General features: G+C 32.0%; 1 protein-coding gene across 1 annotated transcript in view; it reads left to right on the top strand.

The window, feature by feature from the left end:
- LOC127548461 (piwi-like protein 1) overlaps positions 1–13,778 on the top strand; it is a 46,522-nt gene that overhangs the window by 15,046 nt on the left and 17,698 nt on the right. Inside the window, exons 4-12 of the mRNA XM_051975887.1 lie at positions 1,609–1,734; positions 2,376–2,590; positions 3,240–3,361; positions 4,596–4,676; positions 6,345–6,542; positions 7,127–7,238; positions 11,071–11,197; positions 11,482–11,599; positions 12,384–12,498. Coding sequence (XP_051831847.1) covers positions 1,609–1,734; positions 2,376–2,590; positions 3,240–3,361; positions 4,596–4,676; positions 6,345–6,542; positions 7,127–7,238; positions 11,071–11,197; positions 11,482–11,599; positions 12,384–12,498 — 1,214 coding nt within the window. The remainder of the gene's footprint in view (positions 1–1,608; positions 1,735–2,375; positions 2,591–3,239; positions 3,362–4,595; positions 4,677–6,344; positions 6,543–7,126; positions 7,239–11,070; positions 11,198–11,481; positions 11,600–12,383; positions 12,499–13,778) is intronic.

The raw sequence follows: 13,778 nt of genomic DNA, 5'->3' as shown, positions 1-13,778 counted from the left end.
TAATGTCTACAGACTAAGACAAATTTACTTGTCATTTTATTAAATCCCTTCACAATATAGTCCAGTTTACCTCAGTTGCTTTATTTAATAGATATTCTCCACATGGACATGTCTTTCTGCTTCCATACATTTATGCAGGCTTGTCTCCTATATTTGGCGGCATATATTTCCTCCAAATTTGTCTTTAAATGAGCCATAAAGAAAGAACGATTCTTAGGTGCTCCCTCCTCGGTGAAACCTTCTCATTCTACCTCCCACCACCGATAAAGGTTTTCTTCCACCTAACTTATTTCTAGAACAATTCATATTGTTTCTTTACCCTCATGAAATTCCCCTTAAATTATTTATATATCATAATCTCCTTTGCTCTTCCTCAAAATGGAATGTAAAATTTTTACCATAAGGACTGTGTTACTTTATTTTTGTGTCCTCAATGCTGAACATTGTAATTCCTTATTAAAGATTTGGATTAAATGGAAAAAATATTGTATATGGAACTGAATCAGTGGGGAAAGGTAGAGAAGGATGTGCAGTATAAGGAGGCTGCATAGCGCAGTATTATCAAGAGTTAAAAGAAGACTTTTAGTCTTTTAGACTTCTAGACTTTAGACTTAACATGTATTTGAAATTTGACAAATAGTTGGATTGTTGCACTATTAGTTGTGGAATGTTAAACAGAGAAAATCCCCACCATGTTTGGTATATCCTATATAGAGGACAGAAGTGGCAGTGTCGAACAAAAGCCCATAGAATTTTGTATATGGCTATGAGCAGATAAGAAAAGTGATTTTGATTTTTGCCAAGCATGTTTATATAGACTCCATTTTCATTCAATGGTGGTTTTAAGAAGGTAAAGAAATAAGATGCACAAAATATTTTTTTATGTGAAAAGCTATTAAATTGCATCTTCCCAGTCCTTAAATTAAAATGCAACCTTGCCTGTCGTAATTATATGTTTTACTCACAAGAGCATCGATTTTTTTTTTAAAACTATTGGTCTCATAGCACAAATTTGAAATAGAAATTCCATCTAGGAGAAAACAAGAAAACACCAATTTTAAAAGTTTAAGCACATGAGTTCTTGTCAGTTATCTGAGGGAGAGGGGAAATAAAAGATTATCTTTATTCATAATCTTTACACTCGTTGAGGAAAAGTATTAGGTATTTGCTTTTATCTGAAGAAATTTCTATTCAGATTCACTACTGTTACACATTTAATTAATTGAAAATGTTACTAGACTTTATCCTACTTAGAAAACTGCTGTCCAGTGCTATCAACATAATACATGTTTTAGTGTGTAATAAGGAAAATGATACATAGACTGGAAAACAAAAATTGTGGAGGTCTGATGATGTTACACATTTCTGAAGTTGTATCTTCTAAAGATTGTTGAGAAATTCTTAAAGTTTTATTTTATTATTCTGCCAGCAGATTAACTAGAGCAATGTTGATAAAAGTTCACCTGTACATTGTCCTGAGTACTTCAGCTGCATTCAGAGATCTGCTTTAATAGCATTAGGGAAATTAAATCTCATAGTTTTCTTATTTCTATTTGAGTAGCTTGATTTCTTAACTAATGTATAGTTTTACTTTTCACAATCATTAAGAGCTTCAGATTTCAGCTGGATTCCAGGAGCTATCTTTGGGGGAGAGAGGAGGCCGTCGAAGAGATTTTCATGACCTTGGGGTGAATACCAGACAGAACTTAGAACATGTTAAAGAGTCAAAAACAGGTATGTGAGCTTTAAGGAATGTCATTTTAGAAGATTTCATCTTAAGTCTACTAATGTACATAAACGTTTGGGAAGGATCTATTAAACAAATGAGAACATAATTATTAGGATATGCCATTTTTCTGTGTCTTTCACAACTTTATCTTGCACACATTGCAAAGTAGACAAAATACTATGAGAGATCTTGGTGTCTGCACTTGTTTTTTTGTTTTTTGTTTTTTTTTTTCTCTAAACCCTCTTTGTTTTGGGAAAAAATTCTTACATCTTGTTTTGAAATAAACGTGTCAAGTTACATCTCATGGTTATGAGAGATTGTTAAATTAATACTTTGTTTTGCATTGGTTGTTTCTGTGTGAAATTAGTGGCCATTGGCTAGTTGTTTGATTATAGTGAGATTTGGCGGGCTATGTGTTAACAGACCTCCGAGTAGGCTTAATTGCTTAGGGAATAAATTTATCTGCTTAGATAAATGGATTAGGTTATAGTCTTTAAAGAGTTGGCTATACTGAGACTGTACTTTTGTTCTTTTTTGCTTCTTATTTAAAGAAACTGATCCTCTTAGATTTTTATGTGAAATGTGTTCAGGAAAGAATTAGCACTTTTCAATACTTCACAGTTGGACCTCTTGTTCTGTTTTTCAGGTTCTTCAGGCATTGTAGTAAGATTAAGTACAAACCATTTTCGACTGACATCTCGTCCTCAGTGGGCTTTGTATCAGTACCATGTTGATTATAACCCACAAATGGAAGCCAGAAGACTCCGTTCAGCTTTACTTTTTCAACATGAAGAACTAATAGGAAGGTGTCATGCTTTTGATGGAACAATATTATTTCTACCCAAAAGACTACAGAATAAGGTTGCAATATTTTTTAATGCTTTTTAATATTAAAAAATATTTTAAATTTAAGAAAAATCACTAACTGGGATACTGGATAATTTAGAATATTAAATAGTACCAGTTTAAGAGAGTACTTAAGGGTGTTGATGTTTGGATGTTTGAGCTGCAGGAAAAACTGCCATCATCAAGGACAGCCTGCATCCTTGCCACTTATTTTTGCTCTTACTGCTTGATTTCACAGAATTTGGATGAGTTGAGAGTCAGTAATTCCATTCCTTTTCATGATAGAGGAATGATCTAGTCCTTGCCATATTTCCTGCCATTGCCATTTAAGATACTCAATCTGCCTTGTAGAGACTGCTAGCATTTTCGTCTTAACTACATTATGTAACCTAATGACCTTTGGGTCTTGCCATCTGCCCTATCATTTAATCCTTTGATTTGTGGGCCTGTAAGTTACATTGAATTTTGTATTATATGATATTCTCCTCCTGACCTCATCCTTTAAGAGTTTTTGATTCCTGGAGAGCTGGTACTGTCTTATTCTTTGTATTGTGAGCACTTAAGCAATACTCTTAAACACAGTGCTTCATACATACATACATAGAGTGCCTTACTAAATGCTTTAACAATAACAAATGCTTTTTTATTTATACATTCTTCGTAGGTTACAGAAGTGTTTAGTCAGACTCGGAATGGAGAAACTGTGAAGATAACAATCACTTTAACAAATGAACTTCCACCTACTTCACCAACTTGTTTACAGTTTTATAACATTATTTTCAGAAGGTTTGTTAAAACGCTTTGGTGTCTCTGACTGAGAATGTTGACTCTAGGGGCAGTGAGGTAGTGCAATGGATAGTGTGCTGGGCAGGGAATCAGGAAGACTTGAATTCAAATCATTTCTCAGAAATGTGTTAGCCACATTCCTCTGAACAGGTCACTTATGGTTTGCCTCAGTTTTGTCATCTGTAAAATGGGGATAGTATAAGTACCTATTTTCCTGGATTGTTGTGGGGATCAAATGAGATTTTTGTGAAGTACTTTGCATAGTGCCTGAAACATAATAAGTTGAAGTAAATGTTAGATATTTAACTGTTAGTTTGTATCAAGTCATTTGAAGAGAGGCTTTTTATAGTTTTAAAAATTTATATGGTATGGTTTATATTTGAACTTTAAACACATAAAATACAACTTTTTAATCATTCAAAATTCTTCTTTCCATTCTTATTTTTTAGTTGTGGGTACTTTTTTCCTACTTTATATCATTTTGAGATTTTTTTCTTTTTTCTGTATTTAGTATTTTAATTATAATAATCTACTACATTAACGTACCATTTCTTATTTATTTGGCCATTCCATCATTTGATGTTTAGGTTGGTTGATTCTCGGCTTTACAATTACAAATGAAGCCATTAGGAACGGCTTCAAAAAGTTGATTATTTTTCTATTTGTTTTTGGTAACCCTTTCAGGATGTATTTTGTATAATGGACCTAATTTAAAGGGTATGATTATTTTTAGCAGCTCCTACTTGATTGGTTTTCAAAAAGGTTTTATGAATTTGCAATTCTTATAGTAATTATTATGCCTGTTTCTTCACAATTTCAGTAGGATTTAGTTTTGCTATCAAATTACTTTGACTAGTATAATGGGTATGAGGTAGTATCACAGAGTTTGAATTGTTTTAATAAGGCTGATAGTTTAAGATTAGTATTGTAAGCTCTTTAGGTCTTCATTTGTCATACCAAGAATCACAAAGAGTGGAGAGATTATGAGCTGACTGTAGGAAACAGGAAAGCTTAGATGTCAGTTGATATCATAGATATGCCAGCGAATATTGGGTCAATATGCCAATATTAGGTAGATGTTTTCCTAAGAAAATAGTGTCTACTACACACCAGGTACAAAGTAGAGGGTACGTGGTAGGTACTTAATAAATGTGCTTTTTGATCAATTGATGAGTAAACATAGATGGTAAAGTGAAATAAACTACATTAAAACTCTTCTGACTGTTTTTTCCAGGCTTTTGAAGATCATGAATTTGCAACAAATTGGACGTAATTATTATAATCCAAGTGACCCGATAAATATCCCAAATCATAGGTTAGTATGTATCTTAGATATTTTAGTACTGAAAATGAAAGTATTATTTGATGGGTATTTTTCAAGTATAGGAACTATTAGATTAAAAAAAACTCAGAACTTTAGAATATTTGAGCTAGAATAGAGTTAGACTAGCTAATTACTAAATCTTCCCCTTTTTCTGGTGAATAAAAAGGCCCAATTATGAAAATTTGAGCCTTGAGGTTTGTAGGCTGTTTCTGCTATAAAAAGTTTAATTACATGTTGGACTTCTGCTACAGATCAGGTATAAATGTGAAGTCTTCTGTTTTTTTTTTTTTTTTTTTTTTAAGTTTAGGTTCCTGATACATGATGAGATTTTTTTGTTGGAGGTAAAGGGAAGGTGGAATTTTAAATAAGGTAGGAAGGGCAAAAAAAGGGCCTTTTAGATGGTTGATATTAAATTATCCTTCAATGTCAAATTTATAAACTCTTTAACTAAATCTTAACAATTTTGAGATCTCAAGGCAATACAAATTTAAGAGCCAAAATCAAAGATGAATTAGCTCTACTAACCCTGAATATTTGCTTCTTTGTATTTTCATTGATTAGATAAAACTTTTAAAAAAATATTACCAGTGCATTATATTACTTCACATTAATCTAGCCCCAACTCATTTAGATTTGGCTGAATCAAATAATCTATATCAAAAGGCTACCCATGTAGTAAATAAATACTCCAAAAATTTGGAGTTGAAGGATGTGTGCTTCAATTGTCCCATCTGTCAGTTGAAGGAGTTGGACTAGTTAAGCTCCTTGTGCAGCTTCTTGGACTATAAAAATCTATGGTTTTAGAATTTAAAATCATTGGATTTCTAATCTCTCCAACTGATACATGAACAATTTTCCCCCTATACTATTTCTGTGAACTGGATCCTTAGTTTTTGGTTGAAAACTTCCAGTGAAAAGAAATTGGCCACCTTTGAAGGTCATCAGTGTCCCCTTTAGATAACTCTAATTTTGCTGTTTTTCCTTTTATTAATCCTGAATGCTTTTTTTCCCTTTTAGTTCTGGTTTTTAGGATCAAGCAAAAAAAAATCTTAACTCTTAATCATTTTTTGACAGATTTTCAAATATTTGAAGAAAATTAGAAAGTTTCTCTTGAATCCTTTTTTTCACAAGCTAAACATCTTCAGCCACTTGTAATTATAGCACAAACTTGAGAATCCTCCACATTTTTTGCATTCTTTATGTTCTCTGTTTAATGAAATCCTTCCTAAAATGTAGACCAAAACATAATACTTCATATGTAGTTGACTAGGCCAGAGTAGAATGAGATTATCACAGATTTAAGATTTCATTAGTTCTTTTGGCTACTATTGCAAAATTTCTAATCATTCTGAGTTGGCAATCTAGAAAATAACTACCTATCCTTACATTCTTTCAGATAGAACTGCTCAATAGTTCATCTGTTATTTATCTTTCAATGAAAATACCTTTAAAATAAGTTTAAGACCTTCTCTTCCCCCCCTCCAAAGAAAATAATGACAGCTTGAACAGACTAATCAAAATGAAACTTAAAAGCTTTCACTGTTGAAAAGAAGTGAAGAAAATCTGAATTATGGGTCATGTGCAAATTTATTATTTGAGTATATTGAAAGTATCATGCATTTGGTAGAATCTCTAAAAAATTTTTATACTCTTTGACAGATTGGTGATTTGGCCAGGATTCACCACCTCTATTCTTCAATATGAGAATAACATTATGCTTTGCACTGATGTAAGCCATAAAGTTCTTCGAAGTGAAACTGTTTTAGATTTTATGTTCAGCCTGTATCAACAATTTGGTGAACATCGATTTCAAGAACAAGTCTCTAAAGAATTAATAGGATTAATCGTTCTTACCAAGTGAGAAAGCTCAATTTGTTTTTTCTCTATAATTTTCTAGTCTTTCTGTAAATTCTTCACAGTAAGGGTATGTTGCTCTTAATACATGTTCCTCTTCCACTTTATAAGTACAGACTGAACCTATGGCTGATGGACCAGTTGAATTCTCAAAATAAGGAGAATAGGCATAAGGAAGGAATAATTTCCCTTTGACCCATCTCAGAATTACATAGCTTTAAGGATTGTCTTGCTGTACATTTTCCCTCTTAAGTATGAAGTGCAAAAGCAACATCCAGAGAAGAACTTTAATTTTCTGTTTTTCTGGAGTGTTAATTCACAGATGGCAATCTCCACGATTATTATTAGAACAAACTTTTCAAATTTTCCTTCTTTTAAATAGTGCAGTTAGAACTAAAATCTTTTTTTTTTTTTACTTTAGAGACCAAAATTTTAATATTTTATTATCCTCAGAACTTTTTTTTTTTTTTTTTAATCAGAAGAACCACTTAGCTGCTCTTCGTTCATTCTGTTACCTAATCTTATTTAAGGTAAAAGTTTGCAATTGTCACTTCTGGATTATTGAAATTCCTGGAATTGTTTCACAGGTACAACAATAAAACCTATAGAGTAGATGATATTGACTGGGAGCAAAATCCAAGAAGCACCTTTAAAAAAGCAGATGGCTCTGAAATCAGCTTTTTAGACTACTACAGAAAGGTATAAAATATTTAATAAATTTATGTGGTTCCCTTTTTCCCTCTCATTTATGCTCTCAAGGCAGGTTATAGTGATACACCCAGAATACCCACCTATACAATAAAGTTGTTTATCTGGATATCACCTACTTAGCAGTATCAGCTAACTAGGAAGTGGGGGAAGGGCTGCTGAGCAGTCAAAATTGCTGTCATAAAATTAATGGATCTTGAGACTTTATTTGGTGTTTGTTTACTATAATTTTTCTTAGCCATAAAGCTATCATATTGAGCATAGTTGTCTGTTTTCCAGCCAATAGCTGATGAAAAAGAGACTACTAGAGACATAATGCACACTTAAAATAGCAAGAACTAACAGCTGGCAGCCTGGTAGTTGGAGAAAAAAAAATAAAAAGGCGATGCTCCAAAGCATGGTGATCTAGACATAAATTCATGTAGTAGCCAAAATGCAATGGAGGAAGCCTGAGATCATCCCTCTATTAGGATATTTTGCAATAATAATGACTTTTTGTCTTCAGGAATAAATTAAGTACTCACAATAAATTCATACTGTTATAAACAGGACTAAAATAAGTATTTTAGTACTTAGAAACTTAAAACTTCAGTTATCTGAAAAATCTAATTATGAAACTATTCCATTCCCTGGGATGCCAGGTAAATGAAGTTTTACTTTTACTGTTCCTTTTTTTCTCTCATAGGTTAATTTTCATCTCAAAGGAAATTTTTAGTGGTGATGAGAAAGGGGACACAGAGCTAGAGAAATCTCTTCGGATTAATAGACATTATTAAGTGAATGCTTGGTAATGTCCAATGTAGATAGTTTTCCAGGGCTGTTTAAGCAAACTTGGCAGGGGTGAGGAGAGTAACATTTTAAACACAAGTGAGGATAATAAAATGGATGTTGAAAAGTTTTAGGTTTGAGGCTAGAACTATTATGCAAATATCAAGGTCATCTATGCAAGCAGTCCAGAAAATTTTTCCTATAAGCCTGACTTGCTAAAGAAAAAAATAACTAATTTGATGCAGAAAGCTACTTGTAGGAGAAGGGTGAGGATATTAGAATAATTGAACATATACTGAGTGGTCATTATTATTTTTTAGTTTCAGTCATGGTTCAGTTTTTTATGGCCCCATTTGGAGTTTTCTTGGGAAAGGTACTGGAGTAGTTTGCCATTTCCTTCTCCACCTCTTTTTGTAGATGAGAATACTGAGGCAAAACAAGGTTAAGGACCTTGTGCAGGATCACATAACTAGTGTCTGAGGCTGGATCTGAACTCGGGAAGATGTCTTCTTGACTTTAAGCCCCATAGGTTGCACAACCTAGCTGTCTCATAACTGTAGGTAGGCTTAATTAACAAAGAGACAATGGAGGCTTGCTACAGGTTTTTTTTTTTTTTTTTTTTTTTTTTTTTTGCGCGCTTTCTAGACATAAATTTGTAAGGTCTTAAATCAAGGTGATAATAGTAGAAGAAATCTGGAAGTGTTTCCGAGTTACTCCATTCCTTCCTTTATAAAACATTGCAATTATGGCAGAGAGAGAGGCATTAGTGGTCTGGAACAGAGTTTCTTAAAACATTTTCCATTGATGACCCCTTTCTGTCTAGGAAATTTTTACATGATCTTGATTATGTAGGTATATAAAATAGGTATACAATCAAGCATTTACTGATAATAAATTATAATTTTGTGACCCCCACATTCAGTTACAAGATCTTACATAGGGTTGTGAACCACAGTTTAAGAAGCTGGGGTCTAGAAGGCATCTTGATCCATCGATTTCAACAATTACACATTACTAGATGTGAAAATTACTATGGAAAAATAAGAGAATCTTTGGGTAAACAACATTCTGACATTGATAAATTGGTGGGAAACCTAGATAAGATGATAAAACGTGAATACATGTAATAAAGAAATTCGTTGAAAGTGAGTAGTACTTAGGTTGAGGAGGGAACTACTTATTGAAGAAACTTGTAAATATTTGGAATAAAGATTAGATTTGTTTAATTTGTCTTTAGAAGAGTGAAAATTAGTTGGTATATAGATATATATCATCTTTAAGAAAACTATTTAAAATGAGCTGTCATAAGTGATGATGAATACTTTGTTTTGGATACCTTGAAGTAAAGAGACATGTTGCAAATAGGATTCCTGCTCTAGGCTGAAACTATATGACCTTTGAGATCTTTTCCAATTCTGATTATATCCTATAATGAAAAAAAGGGTCACCGTGATATAGTGCAGAGGTGTCAGACAGATGACCTACAACACTTCCAAATTTGACAAAATTTATGTAACTTAAAATACATTTTATAACTAAATCAACATGCAATCCACAGGGAGCCTTATATACAGTTTGTTTCTATTTCTATACAGTTTGCCTCTTTCTATTTGAGTTTAACACCACAGGTGTAGTGGATAGAGAGCAGATCTTGGAGCAAGTAAGACCTTGATTTCAAGCATTGTCATGTCATACACCTGGCTTACTTAATTAACTCTGAGTGCTTTAGACAACTTTTCTGAGTTAACACATTGTAGCAAAGGTGCAATATACATTGGTAAAAGGGGCTTGCTCATCCAGGAATTTTCTTTAACAATGAAAAAACAGGAATGAAGAAGTGGCACTTGGATAAAATGGGCTGGATATAAGGGATTGAGAACCATAAGAAAGAAACTTTAATCTCAACATGGGGTAAGACTGAAAATGCCGAACTAAGAATAAAGGAGCATTTAATCAAATTGCTCTTGGGTATAATTGGTTAAATGTTATACACAGTATCTTCTATGAATTTGGAGTGGTAAGTCCTGTGAACTGAAATATGATATATAAATAGTGATATAAGTAAGGAAGATAAGGTGGTTCCCTGAGGGATTCCTTGGTGGTTTGATACAACCACATAGGAAACCACCAAAACTTAAGGATAAGAAATCAGGTGAGAAATAGGTCCTTTAATAGAAATTGGAAGGAGTGAGCAGTATGATTTGCTGTCAAGTTTAAAGAGCTATCTATTTGGCCTTGAAGAGACTTTAAAATTTAGGAATAATGGAGAGAATTAAGAGGAAGTTTGTCATCTAAGAATTTATAGAGATCAGTATTTACCATTAAAAATGGTTTAACTTAAACCATGAAAATGTCTGCAGCTTATATAATTATTTCTTTTTATGCACTTGGCATAATATTGCTTTATTTGCTTTAATGTACAATGACTGAACAAGTATTAGGAGACTTAACTAATAAAAACACCTGTAAACTGGTTTCACAGCATAGATTCCCTTTTCACAGAATAGACTACTTTAACACAGCATTAAAATTAACTTCCTTTTAGAGATGCTAATACTTTAATAAGAGTAGAATTGGATGAGGAGGATAATGAAGACTAAAACTGTAGTTTGTTTGGCATGGAACTTGTGAAACAAAGAAGACATCTCAAAAGATTTAAAGTTGGAAGAAACTTTATAAACTGCTAAATGATCCACTTAAAAGTTACGAAGGTAGCTATTAAGAAGAACTGAGAATCAGATACTGATACTAAATCCAGAACTATTTCTGTTATACCAAAAAAATGCTTAAGATAACTAATATTACAATATTCAATATTTAGTGATGCTATTGGTAAGAACATTGTAGTATGATTTTTGGCCATAATATTTCATGGCGGGGGAAAGTGGTATTATTTCCACAGCATACAAACTGATGGTTTCATGGTTAGATTTAAAAACCTAAGGTATTAGCATCCAGTCTTGCTTTCAAACATGTACTTAAGTTTGCTTGTTACTGTGACTGTTACTAAGGATAATTGTTAACATTGATAGTCTTTCTTGCTTCTATTGTATAGCAATATAACACAGAAATCACTGACTTAAAACAACCAGTTTTGGTCAGCCAGCCTAAACGGAGAAGGGGCCCTGGTGGTGTATTACCAGGACCTGCTTTGCTCATGCCTGAACTCTGCTTCCTCACAGGTATTAAATTTTATTTACTCTGGAGAGAGATGACAAGCTACTTTTACCATCTTAGTACTTAATCATCTTTTTTTTTCCTTAAGTAATTAAAGTAATTAACTCCTTCATATTTTCTGGCCCCTATTTGGGAAAAATGAATAAATTTTACTTAAGCTTCCTGTTTCTCAGCTCCTTAAGTTTCTCCTGTGTCTACTATTATTACTCTGTTTTCTCTTCTTCCTCTATTTTCCTTATTTTGTAAGTAAAGTCTTCTTTGTTATAACTGCACATATTATCATTTAAAGGTCTAACTGATAAAATGCGCAATGATTTTAATGTGATGAAAGATTTAGCTGTTCATACAAGATTGACACCAGAACAAAGGCAACGTGAAGTTGGAAGACTCATTGACTATATTCACAAGTAGGTCTCCTGAAAAATATAATGGGCTAAATGGCTTTTTTAAATAAAAATTTTATATTCATCAGTTATTATAATATGTGATAATTGTCAGAATTTTTAAAATAATCTCAACATAATTGAATTGAAGTATCACAGAATTTCAGAGTTGGAAAGGACCTCAGTAGAACCCATAATTGAAAACATGCCCAATAAGTAGTCATAAGTAGCCTTTACGATAGCTTTTCTTTTTATAAAATCTAAATCTTCCTCTTTATAACTTTCATTCATTTCTTCTAGTTCTTCCCTTGGGGTCAAGTATATATGTTATATGTATGGAAAATCATATGTTCCCTGAGTTCTTCTAGACTAAAATTCTTTTAGCCACTACTGTACATGGTATAGACTCAAGGTCTTTCATCATTTAAGTTGTTCTCCTTTTTCCTCATCTTATAAATGTCTTAACTAATTTGGTATACAGAATTGAGCACAATATTTCAGATATATTCTGCCCAGAATAGAACATAGTAGGGTGGGAAAAGAATTTATGTAGACAAATCAAATTAAGTTAAGCAGCTTTGCATGCATGATTCAGTAGAAGTAAGCAAGCTGAGAGATCAGAAACATTAGAGAAAGCCAAATGAAACAAAATGATAGTGATACACAAGGCATTTTGTGGTTTTTTTTTCTGTGAAAATAAAAAAAAAAACTAAAAATACTAACTTAAGAATTATTTATAAATGATTTGGTTGGGGATATAGCTTATTGTTTTGATTTGTTTTTGTATGCCAATATTTTAAATTAACAGAGATGATAATGTTCAGAAGGAGCTTCGTGACTGGGGTTTGAGTTTTGACTCCAACTTACTGTCATTCTCAGGAAGAATATTGCAAGCAGAAAAGATTCACCAAGGAGGAAAAACAGTTAAGATTTCCTAAGTTGCTTTCTTATAAAATCAATTTGGTTAAAAGTAAAATAATTAAGTCATATATGTTAAAAAGTTTACTTGTAAAGTTATTAGACTTCTTTTTTAAGATTAATATTGCATAAGGAGTTGGAAAATGGGACATGATAGGGGAAAAAGGTGTGGAGACTGAATGTAAATCAATAGATACTATGTTTACTTTTTTTCTTCTGGTTTTTCCCTTTTGTTTTGGATTTTCCTTTCCCAACGTTATTCATAAAGAAATTATATTAAAATTTTAACATACATGTATAACCAGAAAAAAGAAAAACTATAAAAGGAGGAAAATATAATAGAATAAAGGGTGAGTGATATCATGTCACTGTTAGATTGTTTTATTTCTATGCTCATTATCCTAGTACTAAACTTTGGTAAAATGTCTATACTAGGTGTTTACTCTTAGCTGATTTTTAAAATAGAGGGTGGTGGTATTAAATATTTTGAGAGGTTGCCAGTTAAACCAAGGTCTTAAGAAGAAAGTTCTAAACCCTTGATTTGACAAACAGAACTTTTTTCATTTGGCTTCTGTAAAATCTAGTGGTTAGTGGTTTGGTTTTTAATCAAATAATTCTTATATCATTAATCATATACCATTATCATATATATCATTAAAAGTTTGTCAGACCATCATTATTTTTATAATAGCATATCAAAAAGGTTAATTTACAGAATCATAACCAAAAATTACTAAATTTGGATTGGGGGCTTTTCAATCCCATTTCAAGGATCATCATATAGATTTTATAAAGTGCTAATTTATATTGTAAAACATAGGTTGTATGCCCTACTTTTAAAAGGAAAATGGTAAGCTTAGAAAAGCAAAATATTTTGCAAAATACAAGCAGTTTTCTACACAGTCATAAAATGATATCTGAACTGAAGTGTCTGATAGTATATAAGGTATATATTTAGTATATAAGAGTGTGTGTGTGTGTGTGTGTGTATATGTATATATGTGTGTGTGTGTATATATATATAATATTATTATTATTATATATTATAATTATAATATAATATATTATATATATATACACACATACACACACATACATACTCTTAAGAATTGTATTCCAGGATCAAAAATTTTAAATCAATTTACTAATTATATTGCATATCAAATCAGTTTTAGATACAGTAATCAAATGTTCTTTTGTAAATGTTGATAACCATAGCTTCAATGAGGGTGGGGCTCAAATATAGGTTAGCTGTTAACATATACCTTGCTTTTTCATAAATGTT

This window comes from Antechinus flavipes, chromosome 1, assembly GCF_016432865.1.
Source record: "Antechinus flavipes isolate AdamAnt ecotype Samford, QLD, Australia chromosome 1, AdamAnt_v2, whole genome shotgun sequence".
NCBI lineage: Eukaryota > Metazoa > Chordata > Mammalia > Dasyuromorphia > Dasyuridae > Antechinus > Antechinus flavipes.
Note: the sequence above shows the minus strand (reverse complement) of the source record. Positions and strands in the feature narration are given on the sequence as shown.